The 20,493-nt window shown below is 51.3% G+C and overlaps 1 protein-coding gene and 1 long non-coding RNA gene across 5 annotated transcripts in view; one reads left to right on the top strand and one right to left on the bottom strand.

Moving 5' to 3' along the window:
- Nucleotides 1–1,813: 1,813 nt before the first annotated feature.
- Nucleotides 1,814–17,680, bottom strand: LOC309869348. Of its 3 annotated transcripts, none has more exons than XR_014314124.1 (3): nt 17,414–17,680; nt 7,981–8,124; nt 1,814–5,243 (listed from the first exon to the last, which is right to left on the bottom strand). It is a non-coding gene; the product is annotated as an uncharacterized lncRNA (long non-coding RNA). The 3 variants fall into 3 exon arrangements; XR_014314125.1 differs by lacking the exon at nt 17,414–17,680 and adding an exon at nt 9,758–9,945 and having other exon boundaries at nt 4,932–5,243; XR_014314126.1 differs by lacking the exon at nt 17,414–17,680 and adding an exon at nt 8,421–8,605 and having other exon boundaries at nt 4,959–5,243.
- The window catches only part of NCF4 (neutrophil cytosolic factor 4), a 17,355-nt gene continuing 13,948 nt past the window's right edge, over nt 17,087–20,493 (top strand). Inside the window, exon 1 of one of the 2 annotated variants that reach the window (XM_082740248.1) lies at nt 17,087–17,322. In XM_082740248.1, coding sequence (XP_082596374.1) covers nt 17,291–17,322 — 32 coding nt within the window. In that variant the 5' untranslated portion in view covers nt 17,087–17,290. The remainder of the gene's footprint in view (nt 17,323–20,493) is intronic. The other variant, XM_082740249.1, reaches the window with a different exon arrangement.

Raw genomic sequence — 20,493 nt, 5'->3', positions numbered from 1 at the left:
AGGAAAAGAAAGACGCGGGGTCAACGAATGTGTAAAAGTATGCTTGGCCTCATCCAGCAGCAAGGAAACATAAATCAAAATGAAATATTTTTTTTTTTTTTACTCATCAGCTTGGCAAAAACTGTAAAGTCTGATCCTAGCCGGTAATGGCAATGAGAAGAGGAAACATAAATTTCCCTTCTAAAAGGTGATTTCTATCCAAATTAGAAATGTGCGTGCCCTTTGACCCAGAAATTCTACCACAAAATAGTTATTTATGGGTATTTATAAAAATGCTCCCTTGGCATGGCCGGGTGGCTCAGTTGGTTAAGGGTCAGACTCTTGGTTTTGGCTCAGGTCACAATCTCATTGGTCATGGGATTGAGCCCCAAGTGGAGTCGGGCTTTGCACTCGTTGGGGAGTCTACTCCCTCTGCTACTCTCTCCAACCCATGCATGTGTACTCCCTCTCTCAAATAAATCAATAAATCTTAAAAAATATACATATGCTCCCAAAGGAATATTTCTTCTGAGCATTTTGGTAACAACAAAATAAGCTATAAACCATTTAAATTTCCATCGTTGGAAATTTAAAAGTTGTTTCTTTTTTTTGTTTGTTTACCATATATAATTTATTTGTATTAAAAAACGTTTATGAGGTTAAGCTAGCTCACAAGGTGAGTAACCCATTTTTATTTTCTGGCTTAAAAAATGTATTATGTATGATGTATAATGTAAACATATATTATGTACAATATGTATAATATAATATGTATATATAGAATTATGAATAATATAAAACAAAATAGAAAAACTTGCAAAGGGTTTTGGGCAAGCAATACTCCAGACATGCAGTCTGAGGATTGATCTGAATGATTTTGTCATCTGCTAAACTGTGTGATGATTTAGGACAAGACGTAGAATTTCTTTGGACCTCAGTGTTTTCACTTGTAAAATGGAGGGAATATTCCCATTCTGTATTGTGATTTTGAGTGAGTTGTTTTACTCTCTGAGACTTGGGCTTTTTATCTATAAAATATAGGTAATAATTTACTCATCTTATAGGATTGTTGTGAGTAAATAAAATAATGCATTTAAAGCATTTGATACAGAATCTAAGTAGCAGGTGCCAGTGATGATGATGATGATGATGATGATGGTGATGATGATGATGGTGATAGTGGAGATGGTGATGACGGTGATGATGGTGATGTTGATGATGGTTATGATGGTAATGATCCCTGATGGTGATGGTGGTAGTGGTGATGGTGATGATGATAGTGATGGTAATAATCATGATGATCATTATGGTGATGGTAATGGTGGTGATGATGATGATGGTGAGGATGGTGATGATGATGATGGTGATGGTGGTTTTGGTAGTGATGATGGCGATGAACATGATGGTGATGGTGATGATGGTGGTGATGGTGATGATGGTGGTGGTATTGGTGGTGGTGGAAGAGGAGGAAAAGAAGGAAGACCAGGAGCAGAGTAGGGACCAAGCTGGGGAGAGTGAAAAGGAGGAGGAGAGGAAGGAGCAGCTGGAGGCCACTAGGTGTGGGTACTCTACATTCCTTAGCTCACGCAGTTGTTCTAGGTATGCTCTGAGGTCTACACATAAGGTGACCACTGGTGAATTTTATGATCAAAGAGATCAAAGTCAGAATTGTGACTCATAGGAGGTCACCCTCTAGGCAATAATCAAGCCAGCATTTGCCTTGTAATTTTTTTTGGTGAGAAAAAGCCAACATTTGAACATGCAACCTTGAAGATCTTTTGTTCCAAACCTCCCCCCTAGCACCCAGCACAGTGCTTGGCACATAAAGAGGTGCTCAATCAGAATTTATTTCTCAAAGAATTGTTATCCCTCCAGGTTATGCTTTGGGAGTTGTTCCAAGTTCTGTGGGTCGTCATTTCTTTGCAAGTCCCAGTGGTGAAAACAGTCTTCCTTCCGGAGTGTGCTGGTTATTACGCTTTCCTCAACCCCAAACCCACACTTTTCTGTGATTCACCTTGTGGCACAGCGCCTGGGACCCTGCAAACCCATTTCTAGGCAACCAACTGTTGTGTCTTAGGCTATGCCACTAGGGGGCGCTAGAGAGAGACTGCAGGTTGGACGGCGGGGGGGGGGGGGCAGGCCTTGTTCTTCTGCTTGCAGTCCTCCTGAGGAGGGACTAGCCTCACTTCTTCACCTTAACAATGGCCCTTCATCTTCGCGGCAGCACTTGGTAACCATCTTCAATTTTTTCCAGCACTCCCCAAACCCCATTGCATTCCCTCAATGTCCCAGAGCCAGCTGGATAGTGTCCCCTCCTCAAGAGGTCCAGATCCCAGCTCTGTGAAGTCCCCTCTCTGACCTTCTAGGTTCCAACGCCTGTCCAAACAATTCCCTAAAGCAAATTCTCTCTGTTAAAATAACTAGTGTGCTTTCTTATGGGGGCTGGACCCTGGCTGGTGTACAAGGTAAATTTGATTTGGGGCAGTAACTGTTCTTTGGACCTAGGTCTTAGGAAAAAAAGAAGGAGGAGGAGGAGGAGGAGGAGGAGGAGGAGGAGAGTCAGAATCAGATTGTCTGGTTTTTGCATTTTACATCAGAAATAGGGCTTCACCATGAAGACATGAGACGGATGTTCTCATATGACTTACTGAGCTATTTCCCACCTCTTGGTTTTGGTTTTCTATTTTTATCACTTTGACAGGCAAGGGTGTGAGCATAATGAGCCTGGAAGGGCCAGTGTCCAGGAGGCAATGGACAGACTTTCCCTCGAGTCTGAATTTGACCCCTCCCAGCACCTCCATTCTGGCCTCAATGGCTGGGAAGGGGTCACTGACATCCTTTTAATGTTCCCAATTGAGGCCCCGAACTCCTTCCTGCATTTATCCTTAGAGTGGTGGCATCAACCTGAAACTGTCAAAAGACTTTTAACTTTTAAACCCTAAGAGAGGACAGCTAAGAAACAAACACAAAGAGGGCATGAGTTAAAGCAATCCTGGCACAGCTCACCATCTAGAGTTTGGAACTTGCTTGCAGCCTGACCCTCAAAAGAATCCAGAGGAAGGTTGTTCTTCCTCATTAACGAGCTCTTGGATGGTGTCCCCAAAGCCGGAGTCATTTGCCACCCACGTCCAGGGGATGTGATGGTGCTGATAATGGTAAGTTCTTATATTAAGTCACTTAACTTAACCATCCTATGAGAGAGACACTGTTCTTAGCTCCACCTTACAGATGACAAAACTGAGTCACAGAGAGGCTAAGTAAATTTCCCTATGTCACTCTGCTGGTAGGTAGCAATCGGGGGTGTGGACCCAGTGAATCTACATCCAGAGCTCCCCTCCTAGCCAAACTTCCGGTTCTTTTCTCGGGAATGTCCCTCTTTTCCGGGTGGGTCACCCTCCATGGCGTCACTCTTGCAAACTGCCGTCGACTAATGGCTTACTTCTTCACAAGGATTTTTGGAAAACTCCTTGTATCGGTCTGGCATTTCCTTCTAGTCTCTTCCACCTTGAGTTCTTGGGCTTTTCTTTTAGAGATGCACAGAATGAATGAATCTATGTGTCTTTAAAACCAGCCTGAGTCCCTGTCTGAGTTTTCTCGTCTCACATGGTCTGAGATCATCCTGACCCACTGCCTCCACGTAGCTGACCTTGGGCTGATTACATAACCCTCTTTGCCTCTGTATCCTCATCTGTGAAATGGAAATCACGGGAGTGTACATCCACTGGGTCCTTTACACGGGAAGCCTCTGGAGCAGCGCTGAGCACACTTGGGTAAAGGTGGGCTCCTGGTTCCGTTCTGTAGACTTAACACCCCTAGTCTTTCCGACGGGGATGATTGTGAACTTGCACGGTACACAGTGTGGTTCTATGGAACCAGCCGCACATGTTGTGACCCTGCCCTCTGTCTGTCCTTCTCCACTGCCCCTCTCCTTAGAATCTCTCAACCCTCCCCTGGATACATACTCGGCCAGATACCTAATTTGCCGGCTTCTGGGCTTGCCCTGTTTCAACCCATCTTCCCCTGGGCTTCCATGGTGTTCTGAAAGAAACACAAATCAGCTCTGGCACCAGTCCTGCTCAGCTCCTCCGTGACTGCTCCTGGGCTGCTGGATAAAGCTCAGACCCTTACTTTAACTTGCGAGTTTCTCCTTGGTTTGTCCCCTGCTGACCTATCTGCCTCTCCTCCCCTCTCTCCCTTCCTGCTCCATTTTCCGTGAAATGAACCATCTCTTAGATCTCTGAGCCTCCCCTGATTTGGGGCCTATCTGCTTGGGGCCTAGCAGAGGGAGCCAGGTGTGCAGGAGGGGGACGGGTAGACCCTGGCTAACGCTGGGCCTGTGGGATGGTGCATAACGTAAGGGCTCCATAAGGCAGTGTGGAGTCCATGTCAGTTCATGGCATTATTTTTTCCAGGGGTCGTATTCAAAATCTGTAACCACAATTGTCTGGTCTGCAGGCCTCCTGATGGACCAGGCATTAATCCTTTAGTTGACAGATTGTGAAGAGGTTTGGGGGGGTCCAGGGAGATAGAAGGGGTGGGGCACAGGCTCCAAAGAGCAGTGCTTTTTAACACAGTGGTTTGGAAGCATTGCAGTATTTTAGCAATGGTATGGCAGTGCCTGTTTCCACAGAAAGCTCCTTCCCCATCCCTGGCTCCATTTGCTTCCCTCTCCCCGGCTCCCCCCCGGCCCTGTCCCACCTCCAGCCAATCACTATTTGGAGGCTCTTATTTTGAAGCCTGCTCCGGGTCCGGGTGACCCGTTTTTTCCAGAATTTGTCCACAGGGCTTGGAAAGTCTCCCTCCCCACATGGCACTGTGGACACCCATCTGGCCCAGTTCTTTAGCTTAAAGGCCCCTCAGCCCGGGGCTGCCCACTCAGGATGAGGACAGGGGGCTCTCAGCCCGTTCTTCTCATCTTTCCCAGCTTACAGAACGCAGACAGCAGGGGGTGGCATGAAAAGTCATGATTTGACACCTGAGACCTTCATCCAAATATGTTTGCAAACTGCATTAACCTTTGAGACAAGAGTTCAGTAATCACATCAAAAAGTGAAGGGTGTTGTTTGCTCCTTGTGTGGCAAGGATGGAGCGCTCTGGGACTGGACAGGACCTGGGTGACCTTGCACCAGCCTCTGGATGCCTGTCTCCAAAGGGCAAACTCCTCTGCTCTGTGTCTTCCTGTTCACCATGGCGGGCGCTCTCCATCAGGTGGCATGCTGGGCCCCAGGCAATTCATTCTCCAATCCAAGAGACAAGTTCCTTACCTGTAAAGAGAGGCAAAATACAAAGAAAAATTTTTTTAAAAATCACATGACCAGTTGGAAAAACGGAACGTCGGTCACACTTCACTCCTGGAGGAGGTGGTAACGATGACTTCCTAGTTCAGGAAAAGGCCTTGGTTAATTCTGGGGTCATTAAAAAGGGGCAATCTCCTGGGCAGAGTCTGGAAGGAAGATGTTTATGTACACGCAAAGATAGAAACCATCTGCAGAGGAAAGGTGGGGGTTGGTGTCTTTTCCCTTCTGAGCCCTTACTGACATTATAGAGGAAAAGTAGAAAAAGCATGATCCCACAAAAGTGGGGAATAGAAAGGAGGTATCACGAGATGAGAGATTGCAACACACTTTTGGAAGGGGCTTTGTTTGGAATGATGGTGCCATATTTAGAAAGGCCGAAGGAACTCAGTAGGCAAAGGGCACCCCGGTGAGAAGGAAACAGAGTGAGCCTTGAACTCCAGTGAGGTCCAGAATCAAGGGGAGCTGGTGGAGGGGATGATGGTGATGGTGTGAGATGAGAGCTGACGGCCAAGGGCTTACCAGTGAGCCTCCTGCAGGAGGTTCAGTCTCTGAAGACGGTAGAGAGGAAACTCTCAGGACACCAAGATCACTGGCATGACAGAGGGTGGGGATAAGCCATAGGGTTGAAAACAGGATACTAATTGGAAGTCTGCATCCCAAATGGTCAGAACATCTTCCTGGTCCTCTTGCTCCCAAGGAACCCGAGCCTGTTCCTACATCCTAAGCAAAGACTGGCAGCTGCCAGACAAGTTACTGGAGAATTTCCTAGAGAAAAAGACTCATGAGCACCATCATAATCAGAGTTCCCAACAATGTAGCTGCTTTTCCGTCCTGACACAAAAACAAAACAGACCTCTGTCAGTCCATAAACCCTCCCATGCACTTGGAGAGCTTCTGATAAGCCTTTTTAGTACATTTGTCTTAAGTGTTAACGAACAACCCAAGAGTATTAGACACATCAGGAAAGCTGCGGATGTGCAACAGAGACACCAAGTGAAAAAGATAAAAGAAGTGCCTGGAAAAAAACCCTGTCCCTCTAGACTGGACTCAAGAATGAATCACCTGGATCAGAATGACTCCAGTCAAACCACAGATGCAGGAGCAAAAAAAAGGAAAAAAAGAAAAGAAGAAGTGCTTATTATTTGATCCCACTGGAGATTTCTGGGTTTGTTTGTTACACAGCAAAAGCTGACTGATACAATCCATAAACAAGAAGAGGATGCTATGACAACCGAATAATCAGAAAGCAAGAGAGAGGTCTTGGAAATTTAATATAAGGCATCCAAAATAGGAATTTCGATGGCAGATTTAAAAAGTAGGTCACAGAACTAGTTCCTGGGATATAACAGGAAGAAATGAAGATGGAAAAGAGGAAAGGAAGGAACAGCCCAAGAGAAGCAATCAGGGGGTCTGCCATCTGACTTAGAAATTATTTTTGAAGATTTTTTATTTTATTTATTTATTTGACAGAGAGCTCACCAGCAGGCAGAGAGGCAGGCAGAGAGAGAGGGGGGAAGCAGGCTTCCTGCTGAGCAGAGAGCCCAATGTGGGACTTGATCCCAGGACTCTGAGATCATGACCTGAGCTGAAGGTGGAGGCTTAACCCACTGAGCCACCCAGGCGCTCCTTAGAAATTTTTTTTAAAAGGGAGAGAGAGAGAGCAGAGAAAATTATATAAACAACAACAACAATAACAACAACAAAAAACAGTCCAAGGAAGCTTCCCCAGACTGACGATCCCGAGTGTCCACATTGAGTTAGGCCTATCATAGAAGTAGTAAAATGAGCAAGAAACAATCCACACATCATCATGTTAACCCAGAAGATCACAGATAAAGAGAAATTTCCAAAAGCTTCCAAAGAGAGAAAAAAAAAAAAAGACTGAATACAATGCAGCAGAAAAAAGAACACTGAATCCTCCTTTACTATAAGAAGAAAGTGAGGGATCATGTTTGACAGTCAATCAATCAGTCAAAAACAGCACCATAAGCCTTTTGTTCAGAAATACAGAGGAATTTAGAGGGAATCACGGAAGGCTTCCAGTAGTTCCCTTGGGGTGGGAGCGAGCGGGCGGGAGCTTTTCAGTCCTCCTCTTCCTTGTTGCGGTGCCTGTGCCTTTTAATCCAACACTGACCACTCGAGGAACAGAAGTAACAGGTGTAGTCAGAGCCGCTGGGTAGGGGGGAGAGTTGGAAGGGAAGGCTCGCATAAGAGGCAATGCTTGGGGCCCAAAGACAGAGACAGCTGGCGAGCGGTTTCTTGCAGCTCCCCTGCAAGAGCCCATCACCCTTCTGGTCACCCCTCCACCTTCCGCTCTTCCCTAAAGGTCTACAAATGTGGTCCAAGGGGAGTAAGGGGAGAGGGGCTTGCCTACGTGGGACGCTGCCGGACTCAGGGAGGCCGGGTTTGGGAGGGAGGGTGTGGCCGCAGAGGAGAGAAGGCCCCTCTTCCTCCTCTTACTAGAGGAAGGGGACTCGTGGGAAGAATTAGGGTGAGATGCTCGGAGAAGGTCTCCGTCTTGCTATTAAGTGATATGGGACAGGATGACCGTCCTCTCCACTGCAACACTGGTCTGAGTGGTCTGAGCATCAGATGCCACCATGAGGGGGAGGCATGAAAGCAGCAACTCAGGGATCATTGTTGGGGTCCCTGGGGCTGTAGGAGCCCCCATGATAACCCCAACTTCCTCGTCTTAAGCACTTACTGTGTGCCGGGCAGACAACACCTTTCAATCCTAGAACGCCTTTCCAGGGGAGGGTGCATAGTCTTTCAGGAGAAACAGGGGTTGGCCGAGCAGACAGGGTGTGGGCCTCACGGGGCATCAGCAAACCGCAAACACGGACTTGAGCTGGAACAGGAGAGGGACAAGGGCAGAGTCAGGCTTGGGTGACAGCAAGCTGGACTGGTTCTCCGGAGAGCTGGAGAGCTGGAAACCTCAGTTAGTTCTTTCCAGGAAGGGCCTCCTGCAGCCGGTGGGAAGAGAGAGGCAGGGCTGAGGTGGGGCGGGAAGGTTGGGGGAGCAGCTCCGGCAAGACAGGAGGCTGTAGGGCTGGAGCGAGGGGGCAGCTGGGGGACATCTGGAGGTGAAACACTTTCCTGGGGATTGGCCATCGCAGCCAAGGGGGGGCGAGGAAGCCGCGTGACCTCCAAGTCTTTGCCTTGGCTGAACGGCAGAGACAGAGGTTGCAGGAGGAAGGGTGCTCTGCAGAGCTGGGGGGCATCTGGGGGCGCTGGGGGCCTGGAGGCAGTTGGATGCAGGGGCCTGGAGCACCCCTGGGGAGCGGCTGGTAAAAGGGGCACAGGAGTAGATGAAGCCCGGAGCCAGTGAGAGCCCGGGTGTGTGGGGAGGGGACTGAGGAAGTAGATGCAGGAGGAGCCCAGAAAGGGGCCGCCAGACGTGGAGGAGGAACTGGGGAGCACGTGGGTACAGGGAAACTGAAGCAATCGGCGGAGACCAGGGCTGGGCAAGGGCGCCGGGGCAGGGGTGGGGTGCGCAGAGGGCAGACACCCTCAGGGCCTTGGGGGTGGGGTGCGGGGGTGGGAGCAGATTGCCAAAGAGTGAGAGGATGAAGGGCAGTTACAGAATTTCCAGGACCTCCTGTTGCAAAGCTCTCCGGTTCCGGGGTGTGTGGTTCCGGGCTCCGGGGCATGCTGGGCAGTTAGTTAGTGCTCCTTGTGGGCTGGGACAGAGGAAGCTCTTCCCTGAACCTGGAGGCCAGAGCCCAGAGGAGGAGATGCGGCCTGTGAGCCCACCCACCTGCTTTGCCCCCTTCCTCACGCCCTTCCTCCACCTGCCACACACACTCGTGGAGCCCATTTGGGATACTGGAGATTCACAGATGAATGCGGTAGTCCTTGACCCACAGGTGCTCCTGGCACACAATTACATACTCACCTATTACATACCATGATGGATTCCCCTTCCTCAGCGGGAAGGGCTGGGAAGTCTAGAAGCCAGCTCTTATGGTTAGGGTCCCCCAATCCATGAGAGCTAGAGCTAGAAGCCACCGCCAGCCTTCAAAGAGTCATTGATGAGCTTCTGCTCCCAGCACGGGCTCCTCCTGCCTGATGGTCCTGCTTCCCTGGGGACGCCCTACCCAGAGGCTGGACTTGTGTCCTAGTGGGCTGGCTGCGTGTTGGGAAAACAGAAAGAGCTCAAATTATTTTAGCAGTGAGCATGTAATACAGGGGATTGGTTGAACAGATCTTGGAGGACGGAAAAGCGAAAGGAACACTGCAGTATTGCAGTAAGCAGATAGTGCACCTGCTTCCGCTGGGGGAGGGAACAGAAGGAGGAGAGTGGGGTTATCACAACCTAGAAGCTTGGAGGAGGAACAGGTGAGGGGGGGTGCTCAGCTGATGTTGGTGCCTCAGAAGCTTGGAGAAGGTCCCTACAGGGAGCTGGGACTCAGAAATTCAGACCTCCGAGGAGGCGATTGTGAGGCTTATGCTGGGGATGTGGGGAAAAAACTAGAACTGACCTCCAGGGCAGTGCTGTTGGGTACAGGGAGCAAACAGCAAGGAGTGAATGCCTTCCTCCTCTCCATCCTTCTGGTCTCCTGGGAGGAGCTACTCTTGGCAGGAACGAATGGGAATCAGTCTTCCAAACAGCAAATGTGGTTTAGAGACCCAACACCAGCTCCCAAAAGCTGAGCATAGAAGGGTAGGTCTGAAGTGGAGAGGAGACAGTTTAAGAGCCAGCCCAGAGGCTATGACTGCATTTAGATCCCCCCCTGCTCCCCCAGCCCCGCCCTCACGTTCACAGACCTGGAGTCTTGGAGCCAGTATGGACCCAGAACCTTCGCCCGTCAACTTCCTGATACACTGGCTGGTGGGGATGTAAAAGGATACAACCACTTTGGAAAACAGTTTCCTTCTAAAGTTAAACACCGTAGGATTCAGCCCCCTACTCTTAGACCTCTACCCATGAGTAATGAAACACAGGTTCACGTGAGCCTTAATGCTGGAACGTCTGTCACAGCTTTGTTTTAATAACTCTAAACCCGGAGCAGCCCTAATGTCCATCAGTTTGTGAAAGGATCAGCAACTGTGGTCTATCCGTAGAAGAGATGACTACTCGGTCATAAAAAGGACAAAGCTGTGATGTACGCATCAACATCAATGAATACCAACAGCCTGATTCTCTGGGGAAAAAAGCCAGACACAAAAGACCATATACGCTGTGATTCCATTTGTGTGAAATTTCAGAAATGACAAGATAGAATAATAGAAAGCAGGGCAGGGAGGTCTCGGCAAGGGGCATGAGAGATCTTTTGGGGATCATGGGAATGACCTCTATTGTGTTGTTGTTAGTTACGTGATTGTTGAGACCCATTGACCTGTATGCACTTAGGTGGTGAGTTTTACCCTATGTCAATGACACCTGATAAACCTGATTTTTAAAAATCGAATCCGAAAGCTGTTAGCAGGGGGCATTTAGTCTACTTACTTCCAAAGCCACCTCCTGTGAGCTACTGTCTCCTCAGCAAAGGGATCTTTAAAAAATGTTCATCAGGGGCACTTGGGTGGCTTAGTGGGTTAAGCCTCTGCCTTCGGCTCAGGTCATGATCTCAGGGTCCTGGGATTGAGCCCAGAGAGTTGGGCTCTCTGCTCAGTGGGGAGCCTGCTTCCCTTCCTCTCTCTCTGCCTGCCTCTCTGCCTACTTGTGATCTCTCCCTGTGAAATAAATAAAATCTTAAAAAACAAAAGTTCATTAGATTACATACTCTTTATTTAAAGACCGTGATGGATTCTCTATCCTCTCTGAATGAATTCCAGAGGAAAACTACGGCCTACGAGTCCATCTGTCCTGCTTACTGACCCCACCACTTGCAGGGACAGGAGCCATAGTATCAATGGGGACCCAGGCACCGGGTATCCACACCCGTGAAGCTGTAAATCAAGCCAACAGACGGCTACTAAAACAAGTTCCATAGGACCCTGTCAGGCAGACCTCCATGAAAAGCTGGAAGGTCAGGTTCAAACTGAGAATTGTGTGAATCCCTGGAGTTCTGTGCGGAAGGTGATGGCCTGCAGAGGCAGACGCTAAGCCACCGCCTCCCCGCCCCTTGCCTTTCTACCCTGGCTCCGTCTGGAGACATCTGTGTTTGTGACCCCCTGGGGGCTGAAAACAGCGCTTGGCGTGAAACCGGGGAAACTGGATTCTCCGTATCTCCCGGCTTCTGAAATCGTGCCTTGTTCTGTGCACATGTATGTGTGTGCGCGCGAGTGTGTACGTGTGTGTACACACATGCTTCTGTGTATACGCCTGTGTGTGTTCGATGTCTGTGCGTGTGTGTATTCATGCCCCCGTGTTTATGTGTGTAATTCCACCGCAGGGGGAGCTCGGTGAGGGCGGCAACCGAGCCGGATTCCTGTTTCCTTCACACCTGGGCGGGGTGGATGTTAGGTGCGTGCCTGTGGAATAGGGGCCAGTCCGACACAGTGACTGTGTTTTGGAGCCCTCCGGATTTGGGGTCAAAATCTTACCTTGCCGCTCACTCCCTAAGTCACTGTGGTTCAGGCTCCGGATCCTGCAGAAACTGTTTCCTCCTCTCCAGACCAGGGATAAAAATATGACCTCTTTTATGGGGGTAGGTGTGAGGATTAAATAGCAATAACTGGAGCCGACATGTACTGGGCTAGACTGTGGGCCGGGCACGGTTCCTAGATTTTGCAAGTGCTAACTTATATATTCATGCAATTTTCTGGGGAAGGGATGGTGAAACCATAAACCCAGTGCGTCTTGGTGCCTGTTTCTGACCAGTGAAGAGGAGGTTCAGGATCCTTAGCCTCTGCGGGCATCTTCTCACGAGTCCTGCTCAGATTCCCACCGCCGGGCCCTTTTGGGGAGGACTGTGGGATTCAGCACACAGGGCTCCCCCCCTCCCCGCCCCGCCCCGCCCCGCCCCGTCCCCCAGCTCTCAGCTTGACCCTCTAAGTGGGGCTGTTCCTTCTACGGCGGTTCATGGATTCCTCCTCTAGGTGACGCTGCAGAGAGGCAACCGGGATGTTGATTCGCGGCGCCTCCTGGTGGTCTGTTTCTGTCAACATGTCGATTATGTCCAAAGCTGTTTCCATAAAGTCAAGTGCAGGGAGAGTAGGTTAGAGGAATGTGGGGAAAAATTAGAATCTGATGTGAGCAGTTTTAAGATCCAGAGGAACAAAGTGTGCCTGGGGAGCTAGACCAGGAGGGGTCCAACCCATACCAAGAATATTATCCTCAGTAATAACAATATTAACATTTGTAATTTACTGACCACCTTCTGTGTGTGGGTGCTGTACTAAGCACTTGGCCTTCATCCTCCCATTGAACACATTTCCAGAAAGTTTGCATCCCAAGGACAATTATCTTTGTCTGGAGCCGGGCACACACTGGGCGTCTGGCACATAGTAGGTGCTCAATACATTTTGAAACAATGAGTGATGTAGCCATCCTGGGAAACAAATATTATCATCTTCACTTAGAAAAATGAACAAGAGAAATGAACTTCCGGTAGGCCACATGCCAGAGCTGGGGCACATGAGTTGCACACGAAGCACTGCTGCAAGCCGGGGCACCAGAGAGAAGGCAGAGCCCTCTGCCTTCATGGAGCTTGCTGTCCCATTGGCTTCATCCACACCCTCTGTCTTCAAATACCACTCCCTGGGGATTGCCAGGGGTGGCTATTTACGGCTCAGGGAGGAGATCCAGTGAAGCTCCCCTCATAAATTACAAGGAGAGACACATGTGGGTCAAGATTGGGGAATTCAGTGCGTGAGGGATCCCCAGGAATCTTGCTCAGCCTAATCTGAGATTTTCCTTCTCTTCCCTAGGGGAGCCGCTGACTCAGGCAGCAGGCATGTGCTGAGCTCCCAAAAGGAGCTCCTGGGGCACCGCCTGGTCCTGCCTCCTCCCTGGCCCCCACCTGTCACTGTCCGCAGGGCTGGAGCTCTCCCTACTGACCATCAGGTCCTCGGAGGCTGCGACCGAGGGCGGTGCTCTAGCTCGGATCTGCCAGCACTGGAATGAGTCAGGGTTGAAGAGTGCTGTGCAGGTTCTGAGTTTTAGAGCCAGGCCTCAGTCCCATCCAGTCCTCTGGGAATCCCTCGGGTGTGTCCTGAACATATGGAGCCCTGCCTTGGAGATGGGGTTACAAAAGGACATCGGCCATCATGCAGCGATGCCCCTTCTCGGAGAGGCCTCTGTCTTTGTTGTTGACTTCTTACACATGATTTCTTTTAGCATTCCATCCTCCTCGTCACTGTCAGGCTGTCACTCAACTGTCATTTGCTTGGTCCCTTTTCCCACCTCCTCCCCCAGCAATTTTCCTCCAGATTCAAATCTCCAGGTTGTTGGGTTTGGGTGTGCTCTCAAAGTAACTTGGGGAAGAGAAGGCCAGGGGTGCTTTCTTCTAGGAATAAAATTGGAGCTCCAGGGCCTGGGCGGGAGCTACAGATCCCACTGTTCAATGACTCTTATTTACTCCAAGGCTGTGGCCAGTGGCGGTTATCAGAAGTCAGCTCTTGATATGCTGGAGGTCACTTCAGGCATTTCTTTGTACCTCCCCAGAAAGGCTCAATAAATACCGGCTTAATGGAATGTGTGCAAAGTTTGGCTCCCCTTGCTGGCTAGTCTTCTGCCTCGTTCTCCACTCCTGCAGCAGCCCCGGGATGGATGCCTACTGCTGACAGAGTGTCTGGCCTCAAATTACACTGTATCAGAGCTTGGGCATAAAATTAGCAGCAATGTTCTGTGTATAAGGAGCCAGAGAAATACCCATACTCAGCAGAACCACAGGCAGGCAGGGAAGGAGCAGGGGAGGGAAGAGCTGGCCCCCCAGGGGCCCTGGGGCACTTCCCTGAACAATCTTCCCATTCCTATACCCCTCCCCACCACTGCAGAGGTGGCGATGGCTGCCCAGTGGCTGAGTCAGGGCTACACACATGAGGCTTCTTGAGGGGTAGGGGGAGTGAGGGATGGGAAGGCAAGACCTTGAGAAGTCTGGGAAGGTGAACTTGAGGGCTTGTCATCCCTGAGGCACACAAGCGTGCGCACACACACACACACACACTGAAAACTAGGAACAAGAATAAGAAATCCCCATTTGTCTAGGCACTTCGTGATGGGGTAGGCGTCTACTCAATAATTATTTTTTTCATTAATGCTCAATACTATTCAGTAAGCCCACTTTACAGATGGGTAAAGAAAGGATCAAAGAGAACATGCTGGTTTCCTGAGTTTGTATGTTACAAAGGCATTCACATTCACGCTCATGACGGGCCCACGTAGATCCCAGTATGTAAACCCAGCCTCTCGTACTCACAGTCTCACTACTGTGCACTCTGCAGTGTGCCCTCGTGTGGATGTGACCTAAACACACTCCCATGTCCCTACACAGAGTTGTATGTGTTTACATGCACATTAATGGGCAATTCTACGTGTTTCTAATCATACACACATGATGATACCCACAATCACATGCCAGGGCTGGGTCACACTTCTGGCTAAAATTGCCACTTCCTGTCTTTCCTGACCAACTCTAGGACAGCATGGACATCAGCCATGGCTGGGAGCTCGCAGCCCTTGGTGATTACAGACGCCCACCCCATCTGCTGCATCACCCTGTCCTGTGATTCCCCATTTAGCTGCTTTATCCTGTAGACTGGGAGCCCTGAGACACCAGGGACTGGGTTGGAGTCATTATTGATGTTATCTCTAGTTCTCCGGGTGTGAGCTCTTCTGTATGTTGAGTCTGTAAGCTGTCTTTCATAGGGTAGGTGTTCTTTATATAAAGCATCATTTTGATTTGTGAGTTCACAGGGTGGTTTTATTGTCTCTTACAGGCTTGAGGATTCCAAACTGCTTCAGTGTAATGCCTCGGCTTGGGATTTCCACACCATGTGGGTAGCTTGGATTCCAGCCTCATGCTAGTGCATGTTTCAGGCATGGGGCTCTGATCTGGTGTCTATACCCTTTGTTCTACCCAAGACCTGGGAGAGTATCTCAATTCCTGCAGGAACCCCAGGCTGATAGCTGGGAAGGGCTGGTCCTCTACTCAGTTCTGACTACTGGCTTCACACTGGGAACTCAGATTTGACTTCTTGGCAACAGCAGGACACGTAGCCCAGACGTACCTAGTTCCAGATTAGGAATTAAAGTCTCAGCCCCACTAACCCATATCCACCCTCAGTTTTCCCATGGAGTGTGAGGCACCAGGCCCTCTCTCTGGTCTAGGTTCTCCCTCTCTTAGAACCCAAACGCTACACGTTCTTGCTTGTGAGCTAGGTTCTATATGTTTAAAATACTTAAAAAAAAAAAAAAAAGTATTAGCCAGCTGGATAATATGTCTGGAGTATGTCTGGAGTAGGATGGGGAATTTCAGCTGAAGTTCATCCTGCCATCTTACCTCTGTCTTCCAAATGCCTTGCTCAGTAAATAGTTGTTGATCGCATCTATTTTTCTTATTCATGTCCTCCCCTCTGTCTTTCTCCAAATGTTCTTGCCTCCCAGAGTCCATAAAGGTTTCAGAAGAGCCCTTGCCTGGGTGAAGAGAGGGAGATCCTCTCTGAGTCAGGAATGTGGAGCTGGGCCCAGAGCATGTTCCCTCCTGGGGACTCTGGCTTCACTCTGAACTCTCTTTGGGGCAGAGTGTTCCTTGAGGTGGCTGGCTGGAGCAGGGATGAAGTCCAGAGGAAGGGCTTGAGGCTGCCAATCGCCCTCCATTCTTACAGCCAGCTAGCCTTTGGGATTCTGAGAATGGCTCCTCTCACCACTCCCTTCATCTGGGAGGTAACAAAGGGACTGTTGTAGGAGGCTCTGATCTCCATGCGGCTGGCTCGGTACTCCCAGACTCCTGTCCCAGTCCTAGAGGCACTGCTATGGCATGGGTTTGGGACAGATGGAGTCAGAAGGTCTCATTCTGTGATGCCCATGGATGGCAAGGCAAGGCTGCTTCCCCTCTGTACCCTCTCTCTGCTGTTCCTCTGCTTTGCATCTGCAATGCCTGAGTGAGTGTTGAGTGTGAATGAGAGTGTGTGAGTGTGTGTGTGATGGGTTGGGGGTTACTGGGTGTGGCTGTGGACTTCTCAGAGAGCTCCCTTCAGAATCTAGTAGCCATACCAGTGAGAGGAGCCACAGAATCACCAGCTAGAAGGATCCCTTGGATCCTGGAGGTAGGCAGGACCAGGAGTTTGGACTTTCTCCTTAAATACAAGGTGAAGCAGTTGAAGAGTTTAGGCAGGGAAAGATGTGATCAGGTTTGTAACATGAAGCTCAGAGTGGTTGGAAGATCCAGCAAGGACTGGTGGGCTGTGCCAGGCCTGGGGATCTAGGGACGAGGAGAGGATAGCCCAGAGCTCCTGGGTAAGGGGAAGACAGAAGCATAAACTGACTGAAATTTATACTCTATATGGCAGAGGCGACTGGGCTAAGGCTAACTGTGTTGGGGAAACCAGGGAGGCTTCCCAGGGGAGGTGGCATTTGCCCAGAGCTTGAGAGATGGCAGGCAAGGTGGAAGCTGGCACTCCAAGCCTAGGGAATAGTTTAGGCAAAGGCTTGACACTGAGGGTAAGAGGGTAGGGCGTGATGAGCCAGAGGATGAGAAGTCACTCTCCAAGTTCACAAGGACCCTTGGTGGCTGGGCCAGGCCAGGGACCCTGCCTCTGTTGGAGTGGAGCTCTCTGATGCCCAACAGCGGCCCAGCACCAAGAAATCACATGGAGGAAGTCCTCAAAGCCCCCCGAATCAGTGGATTCCTGCAAACCCAGCATCCAAGGTTGGGCACTTCCCCAAACTACAGTGCAGCTGGGAGGTGGGGAAGAGGAAGTGCGGGCCAAGAGTAGACCTAGAGAGCCCAGAGGAGGAGCCTCTTCTAAATGAAAGACACAGGGGTGGGGCCTCCCCAGGGGTGGCTCTTGGGGACTCCCAGGACCACAGCAGAGACGCAGGGTGGCTGGAGGTGAGTGAGAGGTGAACTCGGCCCAGGCCTGGCCAGGTGAGACTCGCCACCCTCTCCCTGGGAGCACCGTTGACCATGGCCCTGGCCCAGCAGCTGCGAGCCGAGAGGTGAGTGCAGGGCACAGTGCTCTCCCGGGGCCTTGTCCCTGTTCCCAGCAGGCCTTGGGGGACAGAGGCCCACCCTCCTGCAGCCACTTACCAAAGTCAAAAGCTAGAGGCCGGAGCTGAGTCAGAACCGGAATGCTCAGAAATGTAGATTCTTAGAAGTGTTTCAAGGAAGCCTCCAGCTGTGGCTCACTTCCCTCAGGCCCAGATGAAGGCACCCGAGGCTCAGAGAGGGGAAGTGACCTTCCCAGGGTCACACAGGAGTGGGTGTAGCGTCTGGACAGGGGTCCTGGGTCCCAGGCCGGGCTCGCTGCCCCCATGGTCAGCAATGGCTTTCCATCTTCTCTGTTCAAAGAGAACCACAGGATCTGGTTTCTTCCTCTTTATCCAGGGCCTGCCCCAAATGTCAAAAATCTTCCCTCCCGGCCCCTGCATCGCTCTCAGACCGCTCGCCCTGTTTTTGTTTTTTGTTTTTTTGGTTTTTTTGGGTTTTTTTGCAGAGTCCTTAGACCACTGGCATAATAGTCTATACTGGCTCTTTCTTTTTCTGTATCGCCGACTCCCCCATCAACAGGCCCCAGGAGGGTACGTGCCCCCCAGTCCCTGCTGTATCCTTAGTATGTAGAACAACATGAGGAGAGACTACGTGCTCCAGAAATCCTGCCCAGTGTGTGACTCAGTGAGTGGATCTTTGGATGGGAGCGTGTCCTTGGATCCTTCCAGTCCAATCCCGCCAATGAGAAAAATGAGGACCGAGGCAGAAAGTCCTCCCACAGGGTCCCCCTGCAGCACGGCCCCACGAGGGCCTACCCCCATCTCTCAGCAAGACTGTGCCCTGAGGCGTGGGGGACCTGAGGACACGGGGCTTGGCTCCTGCCCTGGACCGGAGCAGCAGGTGGCATCAGAGAGCGTGCCCACTGTGCGGAGGCGATTCCGAGGGTGGCCGCAGAGGGGTCAGCCCGGTTTAGGTCAAAACAGGTGGCAAAGGTCCTTGGTGGAGTCTGGGGGCTGGAGGTGGAATTTCCAAAGACTGAAGGTCAGAAGAAAGCTTCTCAGGGAAGGAGGGAGGAGCCACAGATGCAGATGCCCAGAGTGGGGGTCCAGAAGGGCCTTGATAAGTTGGTGGGCGTACCTGGGGCTGGGGCTGCCCCACCAGGTTCTCCTTCCCGCCGGTTCTCCCCAGAGACCAAGTCGAACCCGAGAACACACGGGAAGTGGCCCCCATGCAAAGCTCGTGGCACTTCCTGTTTCTCAGGGAATGTGGAGGAAGACAGGACACCAGCAAGGGCCGGGGTGCTCCCTCCCTCCCGCTCCCTGGTTCTTTGCAGCCAAACTTGGCCCTCAGAGCAGGTGGAAGGGGCGCCCTCCTGCCTCCCTTCATAGGGCATGGTGCCAGGTCCCGGAGTCACAGGCCTCCCTGCCCCTCGGGGACCCTGTGCTCTGCTTGAGGTCAGAGTGGAGGCCGGGAAGGAAGGGCGAGGATCCAGCAGGACTTTCAGAGACCCCAGACCCCACCCGTCCAGAGTTCGAAAGGACTGCCTTGGGGTAGCGAGTTTGGTTCCAACAAACGTGTTTTCAGCACCTACTGTGTGCGGGAGCCACCGAATGTGACCTAGCTGTCCCCTGAGGGCCTCTCTAGGTCTCCATCAGCCCCTCCCGTCTAGGTTCCACGGTGGACTTTGCATGAATGACGCTGGTGCGTGGGAACCCAGAGCAGCGGGGCCCTGGAGAACCTGGGTTCACGACAGCTCTGAGGGGTCTTGGCTGAGCTCTGCAGGGCAGTGGCTCTCCTGGGGGGGATTTCTAGTCCGGTTTGTTGCGCCCCTGCCTCCCTCCTGGTGCAGCAGGCAGCCCGGCCATTCCCAGGCTGACCACCAGAGGACTCGCTAAGACATGGGGTGGCCTCACCCGAAGCCTCTACTGAGTGTCTGGAGCTGTTCTGCGCCCCGGGGGTATAGCAGGGAGCAAGGTCCCTGCTTTCATGGGGATTCTGGGGCTGGCCTTGCTACAGATGAGACCTTCTGACCCGTGCCATCCCACATCTTCCCAGAGTAAGTCTCCCTTGCCCAGCAGCCCAGGGCAAGGCACAGGGCCTTCTTGATGGGCCCTGCCTGTGTCTCGAGTTACTTTCCCCCTCCCACACTGCCCCCGCCCCAAAGTTCCTTGCACTTGTCCCTCTCCCCAACCCCACCCCGGCATGGCTAGAGCCTTTGCACTTGGTTTCCCTTGCCTGTTGTCCTGTGGCCAACTCTAGCCCCACTTCTTCCAGGAAGCCCTCTCCGACCACTCTCCATCTGAGTGAGCCATGAACCTCGGACATGCATAGCACCCTGCTTTTCCCTCTGATGGACATAAGCCTCGTCTTTGAAGTGCCTGCTTGCCAAGCTCTCCTGCCCACTGCACTACTAGTCCTCCGGGGGTGGGAGGGGATATAATAACGGCCGGGCTCTGCAATAGCTCAAAACACCATGTGCTTTTCCTTCACAGCCTCCCCGACCATTAAAAGGATGTTGTTATTTGTTTAGTGTTAAACTCCCTCCCTCAGCCATGATACCCAGGAGCGCAGAGGCCATGTCCAAATGTGCTTAGAACAGTGTGTGAGCTTCGCTAGGTGCTAACAAGGGTTTGCTATTACCGTTATTATTATTACCTCAGATGGGGAAACTGAGGCTGGGGGAACCTGGGGTTTATGTACGTTCGTGCAGCAAGCTATTGGGGCAGCGAACTAGGAGCAGTGTGGAGGTGTTGGGGACCAAAATTCTGCTTAGGCTCGAATCTCAGCTTCTCGATTTACTTGGGCAGGTTCTGTAACCACTCTGTGCCTCAGTTTCCCTGCCTGTTAAAAAAAGATGCCAGAAGGGCATGTGGCACATAGCACACACTCAGGGAACTGTTAAGCGAGGCTATGACCCAATGTGGCCGATTCCCTGCCCAGGGCCATTTCTATGCTCGGGTTCCTTCCTTCCTGTCCGGCCAGGGCCCCATCCTGTTGCGGATGAAGTAAACATGAAATACACAGCCTCTGGGGAGAAAGTGGAGGAGGAAGCTTCTCCCAGGGGTGTTGCCATGGGGGCCTGTGTGGAAAGCGAGTGGGGAGGTTGCCAGTGGCCACTAAGTCGCCTGGGAAGTGGTGGGGATTTCCTCTGTCTGCCCACGGCCACCCTGAGTCACCCC

Source organism: Mustela nivalis (assembly GCF_964662115.1).
Source record: "Mustela nivalis genome assembly, chromosome: 7".
NCBI lineage: Eukaryota > Metazoa > Chordata > Mammalia > Carnivora > Mustelidae > Mustela > Mustela nivalis.
This window is presented reverse-complemented; position numbering and strand designations above follow the sequence as displayed.